At 37.3% G+C, this 18,493-nt stretch overlaps 5 protein-coding genes across 5 annotated transcripts; 3 read left to right on the forward strand and 2 right to left on the reverse strand.

Annotated features, from left to right (window-relative positions):
* Positions 1–1,021: 1,021 nt before the first annotated feature.
* On the forward strand, positions 1,022–3,113 carry L201_005523 (uncharacterized protein; the record flags this gene model as incomplete). Its single annotated transcript, XM_066221253.1, has 6 exons — positions 1,022–1,693; positions 1,779–2,024; positions 2,112–2,208; positions 2,276–2,466; positions 2,548–2,665; positions 2,740–3,113. 6 exons carry the CDS (start codon positions 1,022–1,024, stop codon positions 3,111–3,113), a joined length of 1,698 nt encoding a protein of 565 aa, XP_066077350.1.
* A 497-nt stretch (positions 3,114–3,610) lies between these two features.
* L201_005524 (uncharacterized protein) lies at positions 3,611–6,980 on the reverse strand (the record flags this gene model as incomplete). The annotated part of the gene is made up of 3 exons (XM_066221254.1): positions 3,611–5,761; positions 5,888–6,313; positions 6,399–6,980. 3 exons carry the CDS (start codon positions 6,978–6,980, stop codon positions 3,611–3,613), a joined length of 3,159 nt encoding a protein of 1,052 aa, XP_066077351.1.
* Positions 6,981–10,793: 3,813 nt separating this feature from the next.
* L201_005525 (uncharacterized protein) lies at positions 10,794–12,030 on the forward strand (the record flags this gene model as incomplete). The annotated part of the gene is made up of 2 exons (XM_066221255.1): positions 10,794–10,959; positions 11,021–12,030. The coding sequence occupies 2 exons, from the start codon at positions 10,794–10,796 to the stop codon at positions 12,028–12,030; spliced, it is 1,176 nt and encodes a 391-aa protein (XP_066077352.1).
* Positions 12,031–12,868: 838 nt separating this feature from the next.
* On the forward strand, positions 12,869–14,337 carry L201_005526 (uncharacterized protein; the record flags this gene model as incomplete). The annotated part of the gene is made up of 7 exons (XM_066221256.1): positions 12,869–12,982; positions 13,067–13,180; positions 13,263–13,377; positions 13,479–13,701; positions 13,798–13,926; positions 14,031–14,186; positions 14,274–14,337. The coding sequence occupies 7 exons, from the start codon at positions 12,869–12,871 to the stop codon at positions 14,335–14,337; spliced, it is 915 nt and encodes a 304-aa protein (XP_066077353.1).
* Positions 14,338–14,885: 548 nt separating this feature from the next.
* Positions 14,886–18,301, reverse strand: L201_005527 (uncharacterized protein; the record flags this gene model as incomplete). Its single annotated transcript, XM_066221257.1, has 8 exons — positions 14,886–15,335; positions 15,430–15,684; positions 15,772–16,030; positions 16,116–16,173; positions 16,245–16,395; positions 16,619–16,780; positions 16,877–17,399; positions 17,580–18,301. The coding sequence occupies 8 exons, from the start codon at positions 18,299–18,301 to the stop codon at positions 14,886–14,888; spliced, it is 2,580 nt and encodes an 859-aa protein (XP_066077354.1).
* Between the last annotated feature and the right edge of the window lie 192 nt (positions 18,302–18,493).

Here is an 18,493-nt window from a genome sequence, read left to right on the forward strand (position 1 = left end):
TTTCTTCACACCACACATACATCAGTGCGACAGAATATAAACAACAACACATAGTACACAGCTCGAGATGACTTGAAGAAGTAAAGCAAAATTGTCCGAAGGATATTCGAACCGATGACAGAAGTTGTTATGAAATGGCATAGCTTCAACAAGTCTTTCATCGTATCTCTTGGACACCTGTGTTCGTTTCAACAAATGGAAACAAGGAAGCAATACTGACTCCCTAAAGCGACACTATAGCTCTAAAAAGGAAATAGGTCAAAGCACTCTCTGTGAACAAAAGTCAAACAGACAAGTGATTACGATTGATTCGCATGCGAAAGTCAATTGTGAATGAATAGGTAAAAAATCATCTGACTGATCTTCGGTGGTCTCAGAAGCCTTTAATACAATAGACAGAATGATGTAACTTATGTGAGTGAGACATCATTTGATGGATAGAAAATCTAAATGTGATTCAGGGGTAACTGACGTATTCTTTACATTCCATTTCCATCAAGCAGGTATGCTGCCAATGGTACACAAGGAATACATCGATTATATAAAAGAGGTTCTCCGATCAAGATCTCTTTTAACCCCCTACCTTTTATTCTTCATCCATCATTACGCCAAGCACGCACGAGCCTGTGCATACACACATACACATACACACACCCACACTCAACATCCTTTCGATAAGGGTTTTTAATCACACTATCTTTTACATCAAACACGATCATTACATTACATCGCCGTATCCACTTTCGATTGTTTCTTGTGCCTTTGTTTGAAATCACACATTACACATTACACACATCCTTTGAACATAAGACTGTATCAATAAACTCAAAATCAAATAACAAATTAGATCATTCCTTTCTCCTCGATTCTCGGTCTTTTATCTCTGGGTTTTGATTAATCTAACCTTACCTCTACGGCGGTGCCGAACACTAACATCAATTTGTGAACAATATCATACTGTACCAACGCGTGCTTCTTTTCATCAATCATCATCAAATATTTATACAATCTTTTTATCAAAATGTCACCTTTTACTCCTCAATCTTCATATATTCGTTTACCTACCTCGACTCCTTCACCTACACCTACTTTAATATCGTCACCTGAATCATCTAGATCCAATTCACCTTCACCATTCTTATTAAAAGGTTCACCTATAGTCCTGACTACTATGTCATCAAACAAAAGATTTCGTTTCACCAGTATAAGACCTATACAAGGTTTTTTGATTCTAAGTATATTAGCTATAATTACAATACCTTTCATACATTATCATCGTGAAAATGTTAATGATTATTTCAAAAGTCAATATGTTTCTTATGATTTATCACAAAAACATATACCTATAGCATCAGGTGGATTAGAAAAACATTTAAATATACCTATCAATTTGGAATCAAGATTACATTATTTATTATCTAGACCTGCATTATTTCAATGGGAAGCAGAATTACAAAATAGACATTCATGTCCTTTTTATACATTTTCAAGAAATACTTATTTTTTTCATGATGATAAACCTGAAAAATGGGAAAAAATCACACCAAATGAAATTAGAAGATATCGTTCAAAAATCGTTGATTATTTAAGATCTGTAGAAAGAGAAGGTGGGAAATTAGTTTGGGATAAATCAATGGAATCTAATGTTCCAGAAGCAGATAGAAAAGGTATAATTCTAACTGGTGGTGAAGGTGTTAGTGTATCTTCTTATATTGAAAATAAAAAAAAAAAAAAAAAAAGAATTCCAAAGCTGATAAATGTTGATCTACATATGATAGAAAACACTAGCAAGAATGAAAATTTCCTTACACATGTTAAGAAATGTACTTCATTCAACTTTACCTATAGAAGTTTATCATTTCCCAGACGAACTTCAGGACCCTATCGAAAGAGAAAAACTCGAGACGGAATTTGATGTTAGATTGAAAGAAGTTGGAGGCAAATCATCTGATGGTAAAAGTTGGCATATCAAAAATTCTGCTTTCTTAGCTAGTAATTTTACGGAATTCATTTATATGGATAGCGTGAGTCCTACTGTTTCAGCTTTCTCCCTTCTCCCTTAATTTATCATTCAATATATGGAATGCTCGATAGCTGATCGAATGATTCAGGATAACATACCTCTGGTTGATCCTAGAACGCTATTCGATTCGATAGAATATAAACAAAGTGGAAGTGTATTCTGGGCAGATCTCAATAAAGATCATCGTGAGTATCAGCTTTTCAACATGTACACTGTAGACCGCACCAAGAGGCTGATCTCAATTGCCTTCAGCCGATAATGCGATCTTCAGAATTTTAGGCAGAACATGTACAGATGATCATTGGCCTGCAGAATCCGGACAGCTGTTATTCGATAAACGTGCAAACAATGGACTAAATCTGGCTATTTTACATCTATCGAACCACATGATGATCAATCCCGATATGTACGGATTCTTGAGTTATGGTGATAAAGACACTTTTGTGAGTTTTTAGTTCCGAACAGAGTCTTATCTCGATTTTGAAAACGGATGAATCAGGGGAGAGCTGATCAAACATTCACAGAGATACTCTTTCTATGCTTTGGGTTTACCTTATCAACAAGCACCTAAAATATTCGCTACTACAGGTGGATACCAAACTCAGAATGGTGAAAGTTCCTTGGATTTCTGTGGTCATTCAAGTGAGTCCTTGTTCCTCTTTATACACACAAAATTACCTGTTCGATTCTTATCATTTTTTACTTTGCGACTGTAGTGATACAATGGGGATTAACACCTCAATCGGCTAAACACGATCCAACATATCATCCACCACCAGCATTTTTACATACAATTCTAGCTAAACATAGACAAAATTTACAACCTTCAAAATTATTCAGTCATTTGAAAAGACCAAGAAAAGATGGTATTTCGGAACCTTTATTAGTTAGAACGTTATATGAATTCACAGGTGATTGTTTTGCATTAACCTTGAAAGGACCTGATGGAGCTCCTGAAGCAGAAAATTCAATGATGGATAATCAAGGTGTAGATACTTATCAATTGAAAGATGTTTTAGGTAATGGTCATATATGGAATGAATTGGAGAAGTTGAGTGAAGTATTTGTTAAGATCAATGCGAATAATTAAACAAATATGTGGAATAGGTTAGATATGTGATGTTAAAGTTAGAAAGGAACGAAATGTTGCGTTACCTTGCAACGGGTTTGATGACGATCGTTCTTCAGACTGATAATTGATAAATGAGAAGTATACTTGTTGAAAATCAGGATTGATTTTACTATAGGTATGGTATCTAGATAACATATAACGCACATTTAGGACATTCTGGACATGCTGTACTATAATACCTGCTTGTATACATTTATACATACATTACATTTGATTCGCATCTCAAGCAACCATCACCGGCTAAGCTCATTCGCATGTAATACTTTATGACTATACGTTATGCATGAAACCATATATTGGACAATACTGGTACATGCATGCTTTACATCAAATGAGACTACCGTGAAAGAGGCATGATATGATATGATATGTAAAATGATCTTACATTTTATGTTACTTCGATGTTATACTTTATGAATCCCTGACAAACATATAATAAGCAGGTATTTGCTCAGTTATCGTAAAATTTGTTTACCTTTACCTTTCCTATCAATAACTTTCTGGCCAGCAGCTAAACTACTATATCTCTCACGTTCTTCTTCCAACCATTGTTCTCTTCTTTCGTATTTAATCTTGGTTTCTTCATCTTCAGCATCTTCGTCTCGTTTGGTGGAGTTATTGTTTTGACTTTTTAAACCAATATTAAACATCATATTTGACCATCCTTTATGTTCTTCTTCTTCATCATCGTCGTCATCTTCATTATAATTCTGTTGGATTTCTTCATGATTTTTACTATTACTATAAATTAGGTTTGGTATATTCTGTTTCCATTGATCAGGTGAGTGAATCTGTGCAGGTGACAATAGCCTATCGTTATTTGTTGTAATAATAGGTCTCGGCGCAGGATTGACAAAAGGTGATTTACTTGTCGTCTTTTGCATCAGCAAATCATGCGCTGAAGTAGGTGATATTGATCTACGTCTTTTCCTTAATGGTTTTCTATCTTCAACGACGTTAGGTGATTTTGGTGTAAATACATACGAAGCCGGTGTAGGTGCTTGAGGTGATGGACCAGGTGTAGGAAATCCATATGGTTGTTGTGAACGTTGGGTAGGTGGAGGAGGTGGGGCCACGCTGTGCGATAGATTAGCTTTTTGATGAAATGATTGTTGTGGTCCTATTTGACTGAAACTCCCTTGATTGAGATAAGAAGACGGTGAATTAGAAAGGATACTTGAATTGAATTGGGGAATGAAATTCATTGGTATTCCCGGATTATATGACAACATTGTAGGTTGATTAGGTATATTTCTAACTTGGCCTTGAGCTTGAGCTTGAGCTTGAGTTTGAACTTGAGAAGCTGATCTTTGAGCAAATTGTAATAACATATTATTGAACATTTGTTGAGCTTGAAATTGAATTTGAGCTTGTATACTCTGTTGACTGATTTGTGTATTAGCATTCCAGGATGCTGTAAATGGTTGTTGATGTTGAGGTTGAGGTTGATTTGTTTGATTATCGTGTCGAACTTGTGCTTGTTCTTGTGCTTGAGGATGAGGATTATCCATATTAGCGAAGAAAGGTTGAGGCATTCGCACTGGCGCTGATGATCCAGATTCAGCTTGATAACCATTTCTTTCTTGATTAATCACTTCTTTGACTCGTTTATGTTTATCAATGTATTTATTCATACCTTTCTTTTTCTTTGCGGCCATCAATTTTCTCAAATATAGATAATTATGACAGGCTTTACCTAATGGAACATCCATATCATCTCTATCTCGATTCAAGTGATTTTTTCTTGAATCTTTAGGTAGTTGTTGTTGTTGAGATAAAATCCTAGATAATGCAGTTGGCATTGGTACATCATCGTCTGAAGTAGAATACATGTGTTTTCCCATTAACGAAGAAGAGTTCGAAGGAATAACATTCTCTCTTTCCGGTAATTCACGTGGCCAACTTGTATTACCTTGTGTTTGAGTCTGAGAAGTTTTAGGATCAACTAATATTGGTTGAGGTGACCACGATATTGCTCGACCATCATGAGCTGGGACAGATCGATTGGATATATTCCTGTTAGTGAGTTGAAATTCAGGCGAAGACAAGACTTCAGATGTTTGAAGTATAGGTGCAAAAGGTGCGAAAAGAAATGATTCCAATCCCAACATCGATTGTTGAGGAACAGTGTTATTGTAAGACAAGTCAATTTGTTGTCGATTCGCGATACTGGCTTTGTCAAGATATGATAATCCTGAAAGGTTATTTGGGACAGCCGGTCGAGGTGTTCGTTGTGGTGATCGTTCTGTGCGTTGATAATCCCTTTGCATAGGTGTCATAGACCTTTCTCTCTTAATCTGTTTCCCTTTATCCTTTTGCTGAGTTTTCATTCTTGTTCGTTTTACTTTACTTCTCCGAATTTGTTTAACAGTTCTTACACTGGTAGCTTCAGATATATATCCATTATCACCATCACCAGAAACATGATAATTATCACCCAATGAGGATTGTGAATGTGCCTTTTTAGGTGATGCGGGTGGTATGAAGGTGAATGGAGCTTGATTTGTTTGACCTAAAAATAGTGGTTTATCAGGTTGCTTTCTACGATTTTTGAAATTTCGAAGAATTTGCGATGCTGATTCGGATGGTGTTATAGCCTTTGTAGTCTATTTATAGAATATCAGCATGTTGTTAATATAGATATATATATGACATGTATAAAGACCGCAAATTCAATATTTCAAAACTCAGCTGCTAGATTTAATATATTCCGGCAGACTATATTAACTTACCTTGAGAAAGTTCTTTACATCATCCTCCTGATCAGCTTCATCGGCATCCGTATCATCGTTCCAAAAACTAGAGACGACATCCGAGACTACATCCCATGCTGGACCTTGAGTTGCGATAGGTTCATTGATTTTACTAGCATTAGGGATTGATGTGTGAATCGGAATGGGTTCTTCATGGATATCGTCCAAAATGGACAGTAGTTCATCTGGTTCATCTTCACCATAATCATCAACACCGTTGTTATCGTTATCACCGGCAGGACGTGTGCTTTGATGATTGTTGGACGTAGCTTGATTGACGGAAAGAGCGGATTGAGTTTGGGTAAATGGTTCGACTAGATCAGATTGTATCCAATCAAATTGACCTTGTTTACAAGATGACGCAAATGAATATATGAGTAAATTGTTTTCATCCTGGTTCGGATCCTAATGGCATCCAACAAGAGATTAGTCGCATATTAATGCAATGATGATGAGGTCAAATACGGTGTTCAGAATGAATTGTACTTACATCATCATCCAGTTCCCCATCAGCAGATATTTTACCTATTTGTTTAGTCAATTCCAGTAAATCCTTTTGATCTTTATCTACATTCTCAGAAAAGTTTGATAGCAGTTCCCATTCGCTTGATTCACCATCACCATCACCATCACCATCATCGTTGTCAACCTTTTGTCCTTGTTGCTTATGTGGTTTCAATAAAAGCAATTTCTTATTTTGTCTTCGTTTTCGTTTTTCTTCACCCGTCTTGTCTATTTTATCGCTTTTAGCTATTAAAGGGTAAGGTAAAGAAGTTGTGAAAGCAGTTTTACCCTTTTCAAAATTAAGAGTTTTGTCATTATCGAAGAAAGGGAATTTAGCTATTGACGTTGACGCTGATGATAAGGGACCTGATTCTATTGCAATTGGATCATTATTGATACCCAAAGCCGAAATCAGAGGTACTGTCGGTACTGTAATACCTGAGTTGGATAATACTGGAAGTGATTTTGAAGCTGTAAGAGGTGGTCGAGTGACAATAAATGGTAATGGGTATGGTGCATGTAGTACAGCTCTCGCTGGTCTATGGTCTTCTGGAGGCGCTTTTGGCATTGGAATAATTATCAGCTGAAATCTGTATTACTATTCGGGGAAGCGACATGTCAGACTTGACGATAGTAGAATTGGATAAAGGGTGGAATAATAGGGAAAAGGTGGAAAATGACAAGTTGCAGAATACTTACTATGACTATATCCATATATTTCATTTCACATCTTCTATCGAACATCAGAAGTAAGGTCACTTTGATTGCTGAATGGGGTACATCTTGACGAGGTGGTGAAGTCGAAGCATGTTTTGAGAATAGGTACAGCTGAAGATCATTGTGTATAATACATTCACAAGTATGATCGTCTTTTATTGTTTTGTCACCATCATTGTTGTATAGTAGTTTAGTTTAAACAGAACTATACAAGCATGTTAATCTTCTTACAAGACACGATCAAACACGTTTAGCTCCGGTTAGTCATTGTACCATCAGTTCTAGAACATAAAGAACGACTTAATATCGTATATTTTTTACATTCCCCATTTGTTGAGGGAGCTGTCCACACATATCTTCAAGCACTCAGCTTGCTTTGGTATAATTCATATCTTCGCATATTCTCATACTGATCACTGATGCAGCGATCTTTACCCATGTACGGTCCAGCTAGATAGCAGGCGTTCTTCAATTTGACACGACAATTCGACCTTGACCATTGTGTCGGAGACGAGGGCGTGTATATTTTATGCTTCGTTATACACATGTTTCTGGTAAGAATCGCTTCAATTTAGCTGCTGTTTTCCAAGCGTGCCTTTCTGATAATCGTACAACTATCGCTCATCCGGTCCTTTGATACTGACACGCCATATAGTGAATTATAGAATAGCAAGATAGATTTATATGTGTATTTAACCTCTAGCGATTATTTTATTGAAGAGAAAGAATAACAAGTTACGATCAAAGCATTTCATCGTCTTCCTTGGAATGAACAAAATGAAAGTATGCATGCCCGCAACAGGGGATCTAACCCTGAGTGAGGTTTACGATAACAAGGTAGTTAGCTGATCGACGCGTCGCGTTTCAAGTTGCAAAATGTAAATTCCGTTGTAACGCTTAATACACTATCTGATGGGATGTACATGATGTTATCATCCATACACGCCGACAGATACAGTACATAATCCATATACGGGAGTGCTTGTCGTGCAAGTAAGAGTAGCTTAGTGGGGCTATGAAGAAGTCACATTCACCGTTAATTGCGGGAATGATCAAACGGCGGATTAATAGATTTTCCATGATCCCAAGTCCGATCGATCTGCCTTCAAGACGATGTCCAGCTGATATCAACCGCCGTGCACTGCAATCTTGACTATCACGGTCACATTGATAGATATAATCTTAACAAGCCGAATAGTGAAACATCGTTATCTTATAGACGCAACTTATCGTCGTTCTAGACCACATATCTGCGTGCTATAGAGTTGATTAAGCGTATATGACATGTGAAAGCGCTAACGTACTGTACTACAAGATTTACCTTATACCTTATCATCTCTTCTCATGCTATAATGCAAAAGAAATGGAAGTCCAGGGGCAAAGAATTGATAATAAAACATTTAATTTCGTTTTAGACTAAACTATTTGCCGGTACGCGTTCTGTCTACTTTGTGAAAGCCATACATACATACATACATCATCATGCTGCGATGAGATGATTGTACCAAGCCTGCAGGCATAAATCAGAGGTGTGAAGCACAAGGGGCTTAACGGACATCGCGTCTCTGAACATAGCATTCTAAGTTATGGTTCATACTGATTCCAGATCTGGGTCTGCAGTCAAGTGTCTACGTCCACTTCAAACCCGCCTCCATAAAGTGGCATCGCGCTTGCATTGTACGTTTATGGGTGATACCGTACAATTTGTTCAAATGGTAGCATGCAGGTGATCAACAACGAGACTCTTTGTGAACAATTAAAAAGGTTCAAAGCGAACGTGCAGAATATCCAAAGAAAAAAGCTTCTTCACCCTTCATCCTCATCAAATGGTCAATTAAACTTTCTTTTCTTCAGTTCTTCGTGAGTTTGATCTGATTAGCGGACTAAGGCATCGTGTTTCGTTTCTTCCCGGTCCGTTCATTCACAAACGTAACATTCCTTTACCAAACTCTTTCATAATTACTCCGTACTGATATCATATCATATCGTAGTACCTATTTAAAAAAAAGTCAATTAAAACCCTAGATTGGGCCAGACAACGACAAAATCCCAAACTTTCACTCTTCATTTCATCTCAAAAAGTCTTTGATAGACTTAGTTTTTTTCACTTCGATTTCACCCTGCTAAAATTACAGCTAGCTTCAACTTGACGTGACCCGTTACAAAAGTCCTCTTTCCGATTATATTCTGGAGACCCCAAACGTTGGAATCAAACTTTTTGATTTGTTCTCTTGTCAAGTGCCGCTGGCGTCACTTAGTAAATTAAGGTTAGTGCAATCTTGAACCAACAGCTGAGATATATAACCCCTGAATCTTATTAACCGTTACATCTTCATGTTATCATCTTCTTTTACCAGCCTTTCACCGAAACCACAAACAAAAATCCCAAAAGAACATTTAACCTTTCTTTTTCCCCTGATCATCGCGATATTTAGTGGCGCTCGTTTGGAATTTTCCATCAGAAAAAGTGCGTGACAAAGTTTTTCCCTTTTCCCTTCCTTCTTCTCTACATTTTAACCTTGTTTTTTTCCTATCATTCACATTTCCCGTTCAGCCCATCTACAGTGGCTGTAAAGTGGTAAAGTACAACCATATTTGATTTTGACCTTGTAGCTTTCGACATAAGAAATCAAGAACGTAAGACGCGTTTCAAGATTACATCCAGCCTCGACTACGGTGACGTCTTAACGGAATTACTTTAATCTATATTACCAAATCCCACCTAACTCCCTCATTTCGTAAGGAACTTGTAAGAAATATAGTTAAAATATTTCACCCATAGCTGACCCAGAAAAATCAAAGAAAGACGCGACTGCCCTTTCCTTTCTTTTTTTGACTTTCTCGCTTTGCTTTAATTTCCCGTTCCTTTTTCATTCTTGCGTTCCAAAAAGAAAGCATCCAAGCATCTTTCTTCTTGGTGGTGGTGGTGCTTTACCCGACCATTCCTAATTAATCACCTGCTTGTTAACTTGACCTGTTTCTGACGCGGTTTTTTACTTTGTTAGCTTTGTTTATACTTTTTGACTTTCCAAGGTGACTTCTTTTACATCCTTTTTTAAACCTTCACGTTTGATGTCTGTTTAATCTTTTAATTTAGTTTAGCTCACTCTTTACCTCACATTCCGAACGTAAGAAAATCAAAAAACCCCTGGTGGGAGTTCCGAGACGCGACAAGACAAGACTAAAGACTTAAAGACTAGACCATCTATCCCATCAATCTAAGGTATCAAAAGGTAAAAGTATTAAAAGATCTTCAGCAAGAGTACCACTACAACTAGCGTTGAACGCGTTATCAAAGAAATCCCGTGTCACACTTTTTAGTTACTTATAAAGAATAAAATCTCGTACGTATATATCTCCTTCCCCTATTTAGGATCTTTATATTCTTAAAAAGATATATCTATTCTCTGTTATTATCATCATCATTATCATTATTCACCATATCAATCAATAACTTCCGATTTCCCACTTAATCATCCTCATTTCCCTCTACTCCTCATCCCATCCCCTCCCTCGCGTCAAACAAACTCTCCAAAAAATCGAAAGAGGATCATAATCATATAACTAATCCTCCTATCCTAAACAGAATCAGTTCTTTCTTTTTATCAACTACCTCGCCGGTCTTTCCTTGAATCAACCTAAAACTTACAGAAAAATCAACAACATGTCTTCGACAGCCATGTCCTTCTACCCTTCCGGTACACCTTCATTCGAGCCTATGTCCCCTTGTTTCGAGGACAGAACTCACCCAGCCTCTCTCTCCGTTTGTGGTATCCATAACCCTGCTCTTCTCGAACTCATCAGAACTGATGTATCTCGTGAGATGGTCTGTAAGTTATACTCAGTCACAACAACCGCGTCAGATTGTGGACTAATCTCATTCTTTGATAGACTACCTTGCCGACCGAACATCATCAGTTATTGCATGTTCAACAAAGATTGCTTTCCCACCTTCACCACCACCTACACCATCTAAAGATGGATATCAGTCACAAACACCTGGATTACCATCATTAGAAACATTTATTGCTGTTGTATGTGAACAATCAAATGTACAAGTTTCAACATTATTAGCTACATTAGTATATTTAGAAAGATTAAGACACAGATTACCTAAAGTCGCTAAAGGTATGCCATGCACAAGACACCGTGTGTTCTTAGCTACATTGATAGTAGCAGCCAAATATTTGAATGATTCCTCACCAAAAAACAAACATTGGACAAAATATGCTCAAATGTTCTCAATCGCTGAAATCAATTTGATGGAAAAACAATTATTATACTTATTAGATTACGATTTATCTATCAATGAAGATGAAATTGTTGAAAATTTCCAACCATTCTTATCAAGATATACATTCGATTCACCATACGCTTGTTCTTCTTCTTCTGCTTCTACACCAGAATTACCAAATACTCCACCTACACCAATTAGATTACCTGCTCAACCTACTCCAAGTAGTATCAAAAGACCTAATGGTCATAGACGTGTATCTTCAAAAGGTGATATCACTTATATTGCACCACCACTCGATAGATCAGGTTCTTCATCTTCTTTAGAATCAGATGATATGCCTTTAACACCTCAACAAGTTTCACCTCCAGTCATGTCAAAAGGACACAATAGTAGATCTGTCTCATCTGCTCATGTTCAATTACCGCCAGCTATTTACGAAGCACCTAATTCAAACAGTTATAGTTCTTTACCTAGATCAATGACAACTAACTCTTTTAGAGGTTATGAAGGTAAACAACAATCATCTGTTCCTGCACCTGTTCCTGCTCCAGTAAAAGAAGGTTTCTTGAATAGATTATTAAGATCAGATAGAAGACAAAAACCAAGATCAAGATTAGAAGAAGATGAAGAAACTGTTGCAGCTCTTTCATGGACTGCTATATAAGCAGAATCAATCAATATTTGGTATTGAATACAAAAGGAACAACGGTTGATCTGTATGTTTTCATTGGTTTCAATCATTAGAATTAGAATTAAAAGAATATTTTTGGGTTTTTATGGTGGTCTTTCATACGTACATATACATACGACATCTTGTAGCCTTAACGACATATATTATTACATCGCATACAATACGACAACAATAGCAACAATTTTTAGCATAGATTTATTTTTCGGTTTCCTCTTAGTCTCTCAGTCTTACCAACGATTAATTCACTCATTTTATCGTCTGTTCAGTAGAATTTACATAGATATGCTCGTTTATCAACAGCTTTTTCTTGAAACTTGCCCTGGTGGTATACTTTTTTGTAGCAAATTGACTTGGATATATATTTAGAAATACTTGATAGATAACTTATACATGACCTCCATATGACATGCAATGACAGGATCTTGAAGTCTACTACTACTACCCGTTACAACTTGCAAAGCAAGCATGAACTGATGGATCGAGCTGTGTCTCTATAGCGAATGGATGCAAGCTTTTGATAACATTTCTCGGAAATAGAATATAATAGCGGGGTAATAATGATTGGTGCCTGAATGCTCAATTCCAATTTCATGAAAATCAAAAAAGTTATTGGAAAAACAAACGATAAGAAGCATGTAAGGTTAGAGATAATGGAAATACAAATAACAGATTGATTTATTAATGCATGTGCACATGCTATCGACAACATAGTCCCATCGCTTGACTTGATCCTCTTCTTCTTTCCTCACATCACCCTTATCATTCTCAGCTCCCTTTGTTTTTAGCAGCAATCAACTAATCTCGCTTCAAAATGTCTGAATTGTTATCGCCTCCAGCAGACGGTGCGGGTTTACCATTAACTCAAACTCAAAAAGATTTGATAGGTGGTTCTATTGGTGGTATGACACAAGTACTTGTTGGTCAGGTATGTCATAAGGTGTCTGTTTGCAATGAACTCAAGGTATACTGAAACTGATTTTATTATCTCTTCCTGAATCCCCTTGAATAGCCGTTTGATATTGTCAAAGTTCGAATACAGACAGCTCCAGCAGGAACATATGCTTCACCGTTAGATTGCGCAACAAAATTGTTGAAAGCTGATGGTCCTTTAGGTTTCTACAAGGTGAATAGCTAGAAACCTTAAAAATGCCTTTAGATATTTAGCAAGAATGGAAAGCTGATTTACTTCTATTGGTTTATTTTAGGGAACATTAACACCTTTATTAGGTATCGGGGCTTGTGTATCAATCCAATTCGGTGCTTTGGAAGGTGCCAAAAGATTCTTTGCAGGTAGAGCAAAAGGTAGAGATTTAAATCTCGGTGAGTAGCTAGTTCTTACAAATTCATCAGTGATGATCTTACAAGCTTGGAATCTACACATACATCAAACTGATAAAGCGACTTTTTTTTGAAAATAATAGGCGAATTATGGTTAAGTGGAGCATTTGCTGGTGTAGCAAATACAGTAGTAGCAAATCCAGTTGAACATATCAGAATTAGATTACAAACTCAACCTGCTGTAATACCAAAATTGTATAATGGACCTTTAGATTGTGCGGTGAAATTATATAAACAAGGTGGTGGTTTAAAAGGTATTTTTAAAGCTCAAGTACCTACAATATGGAGAGATGGTGTTGGATATGGGTAAGTAATCTTATTTCTCTATACAATACATAGTAGTGCAATTGTCAGACAGATAAATATGACATGTTGCTAATGACTGTTCATCCTCATCTACAGATGTTATTTCATGGCATATGAAGCATTAGTACAAAAACACCTAAAATCAACTGGAATAAAAAGAGAGGATATTTCACCTTTATGGGCTGTGACTTATGGTGCGGCAGCTGGATATGCATTATGGTTTTCGTAAGTATAATTGTTTACTCTATTTTCCAAGTATCATGGAATATCCCACTGATATAATGTATATAAATCAACTAACAATGTCATTTTCTTCTCTGCTGTTATAGCATTTATCCTGTTGACGTAATAAAATCAAAATTACAAACTGATTCTTTAGATTCAACGAAAAGAACATATAAAGGTATGATAGATTGTACAAGACAAACTTGGCGTTCACAAGGTATAAAAGGTTTCTTAGGTGGTTTAGCACCTACTTTGATCCGGTAAGTCCTGTTTTCGAAGAAGAAATATGATATTATATCAAAATCGCATAAAGGTAGCTGATGATCTCTTGTCTTTTGTTTATTTAGTTCTCCTTTCGCAAATGGTGCTACTTTCGTTGCATTTGAATTAGCTATGAGAGCTATGAACTAGAGTACAAAGATGATCGTTCGACATTGTATCATTCAAGTGAACATCATAGGCAGGGAAATAGTATTACCTTCGAGGACAATGTTTCGTAGCAATAGAAGACCCAAAAGACAAGTTAGATTTCAGATAATTTCAGATTGTGACCAAAAGCCGGATATGAATGGTTACAACAAGACACATAGCTATGCTTTCAATATGCATAACAATGTAATACAATGTACAGAATTCATCTCTTTTGATTTAGAGGAATAATTACAACATGTTTCGTGATATTGATTCACACTCCTTACTTTCAAATGCACAATGCGACATTGCGATGCTTACTTCGCTTTATCTTTCTTGAAGACTAAGTGACTTTTCTGAAAGGTACTCGGATAAAACACAAGGTTACACCATTGTTCATCTTAATCAGTCCAACGTCAAGACACCAAAAGTGGTTCAGCTATTGACAGATTACCTGTACCACAAAGAATTTTATGATCAACTTTATTGATATGATCGTTCGACCGACTCTCTATTGATAAGGCTTCTCTAGTATGTACCGTTTCGATTTATTTCGGTGTGGAAGTGGTATTGGTAGGAGGCATTCTTAAAACAATTCGAGTTTTGGTACCTGCACCTGTTCCTGTACTTGCGTTAGAATTTGTACTTTGTGGTTTATTAGCATTTTTATTGTTGGGCGAAGGTGTTGAGAGTGATGATGAATTACGTCTGGAACCTGACAGGGAATTTCGAGTACTCCTTCTTCCATCCGGAGTATGTGAAATACCCTGCACAGCCAAAGGTTTAGAAGGAGTATGGTGATTTTGATGAACCGTTGACTTCTCAGATTTTGATACGATTTTGGGATGGAATTGTTCATCTGACGCAGACGTTTCTTGGACTTTCGGCGGCGACGTAGGAAGAGGCGCTGCTGCTGTTGGGACTTGATATTGAGCTTGCGCTTCAGATCCCAACAATGAGAGCACTAGATTCGCAGCTTCTATATCATCTTGACTTGGCTATTCCCGTCGAGAGAAGAGTAACTTCCGTTAGCCTCTGAACGGGTAATGTCATTTCGGCGGGAAAGTGATTGTAGGATGAAATGAAACTCACATTGATCTCAGGGATGGTATCAGATTTGACAACATTGTTTTGGTTTTTCACTTTTTCCCAAAAATCTAAACGTATGATTTTTTCAGGTACTCTAAATTTCTTTCTATTTATGATTAAATCTTCATAATCTAATGCAGGACCTTTGAGTGTAGGCGTTTCAGGTTCAGGTATGATAGTTATATTCCCATTATTTGGTTGATTCCTTGATTCAATGTCAATAGTTTCTAAATTACTTCTGAGTGTCCTTTTATGCGGCTATTACCCCAAATCAAAAAGTTTCAATAATCAGCACAGGAAAGTAAAGTGTCAAGTAAGTATCAATTATAAGTGGATATAACTCACTAAAGCTTGTTCAGCATGATTTGGACACATCCATTTTCTTTGTGAATTTGGCATTGAAGATAATGGTGGATCCAAGCAATCCAAATGCCACGATAAAGTGCAGTAGTCACATGAAACGATTTGTCTCCAAGTTGATTCTGGATCAGTTGTTAATGAATGATTAGGTAAAGACGTTCCACCGCAGTGATAACATGATATGTGTTTATTCTTCCCATCTCTGAAACGTAATGGATCACGTTCTTCTTGAAATCCTTTCCGACTAATCAGCCAGGAATAATCAGCATCAGACACTACCCTGTTAGGGCATGAACGCTATAGGTAGGCTTATAATGAATGACACATACTCAAATTTGGTTCTAGCTTCATCAGCATCGACGTATTCACCTTTGGAAGCGGTACCGACTGAAAGGTAGAAAAGGTCAGTATAAATCCTACGATTACGTGGCCGGATTGCTTCTATGCTTAACACTCACCTCCTGCAAAATACGTCCTTATGGGTTGTGGTAATCTGAATTGACAAGGATTTTCAGCATCCACTTTTTTGCTTAATTGTTTGAACACCATAGGAATAGGTTTTAGTTCCTTTTCCTTTCCCGGGGAAGCGTTTTCGCCTGATTCTTTGAGCTTTAGTAAGACAAAGAACAAGATCAGCAAATTATAATATACTAACGAAACACTGTAACAGCCTGAACAACAGCATTACATGCTTTTCATCCAAATCTTCCATCACCTGGGCTACCGCAAGATAAGCCAGTGAACTGATCCTTCCCATTCAATTTCCTTCTCCTGAAAACGATTTTGCAGTTACGCCTGATGTATGAAAGAAAAGTTAAGATCCGAAACTCACTCTTTCAGCTTTACACTTTTTACAATACCAGGCATCTTCATCAGGTAATTCATCTATCCTCAATGGTGGTTCTAAACACATGAAGTGGAATGATCTTGGGCATCCATCGCAACATAAGAACCTGCCTATACCTCGACATGCTGAGCAGAAATCTTGATTTGGCTAATTACAAGTGAAATCGATAAATTAGTTACATCTTCAGATAAGCAAGATCTGATGAGAACGCATTTCAATTGTTTCGATAAGGTTTTGACTTACAATATCCACATCAGCTTTACCTTTACCCTTCTTCTTGTTACCCGTACTACTGCTGGTGTTATTACCATTATTATTGTTGCTGGTATTATTCGGTTGATTTGCCTTTTCAGCTGTTCTAGCTGTACCTCCAACTCTCACGTCTTTCCCGCTTGCTGAAACACCAGTTCTTTCACCTCCATCTCTTCTCTGGATATTACTGGCAGTCAGAGCACCACCTGCATTTCTTAGTCTCAACCTAGATTCAAATCCTACTGCAGCTTCTTTTCTGAGTGCGTCAGCGTCTACTATATTCCTTGTTCCTGTCGGCGTAGAAGCAGAAGTAGTTGCAGTTGTATCATAAGGTTGTAAGACCGAAGGTGTTGTAGATGATTGTAATGCTTGAGGTAATTGATCAGTTGGAGGTGGTGGTGCGAATATTGACAATGCATGTGTATTCGGAATGGATGGTCCTGGTGATCCCGATAACGGCGTATTAGACGGTGAAGGGCGATTTCTAGTTGGGCGTGAACTCGACAAATTTGATCTATGAGGAAAATATCATTAGCATGCAGTGAAATGGTTTGAGCATATGCATAGGCCTGACACAATGGTGGTGTAGCTGTATGCATTAAAGAGACATAGCATTCGCTAAATAATGTGAAATAACGATCTTGAAGATCATGATGAAGGATGTTTGATAGAAATGAGAAGGTGCCACACTCACTCTGACTTCCGTTTCTTTCTTGAACTTATATCAACATTACTATCAGGAGTACTTGCTCTACTTGTATTCCCATCAACCACGCCATCTCCAATTGCATGACCTGAACCTGAACCAGAAGCTATATTGGAAGAATCGATTTGATGATTTTGGGTAATGTTTTGATTTGATGATCCAGGTGGCATACGAAAAACCAAACTGATACCTTTTGTAGTCATCAAAGGTGGAGGACTCTGTTTCCTTCTACCTCTTTTTTTGGGTTGACTCCAACTTGGCTGCATAGGGGTACTAGTTGGCAAGCTGGAAGTAGATAGAGGAGGGGCATTATCATCTAATAAAGGTATAGTAGAAGTTTCAGGTGTCATAATGATATCCTGTTGATGGTCTATTGTGTTTGCTGTATTTGAAAGCTGAGGTACTGCGTCATGACTATCGTTACTGTTGCGTTGATCAAATTCAGGTAATTTCGATGATGAAGCCTGGGGTGACGGTGTGATTTGATGCTCAACTTTACTAGCAGCTTCTTTCAGTTTCCAATATCCATCTTTGTTCTTCTTTGCTGAATCCGATGAATCCATTCTTACATTTTGTGGATTGGATGTTGGTTCAGATGAAACTGGATTCGACTGTACGGTGACACTTGAAGGTGGCGGTTTATCCTCTATCATAATTCCGTTTTGAGCATTCGATGCTAACGCTGATGATGGAGGTGTATCTATATCCATGGTGTATGCAAGATCTGTGTATTTAATGGTAACGATGTATGTATCGCTCGCGACCGGTGTCCGGTGTGTGAACGTAACGATTGACGCAAATTATTGTTGTTGTGAAGTACAGAAATACGAAATGCTGATTTAGCGGATGTGGCGTTATGGATTTGATGGGTAACCTTGAATCGTATAGTCGGGATGCTGTAA

This window comes from Kwoniella dendrophila, chromosome 7 (assembly GCF_036810415.1).
Source record: "Kwoniella dendrophila CBS 6074 chromosome 7, complete sequence".
Lineage (NCBI taxonomy): Eukaryota > Fungi > Basidiomycota > Tremellomycetes > Tremellales > Cryptococcaceae > Kwoniella > Kwoniella dendrophila.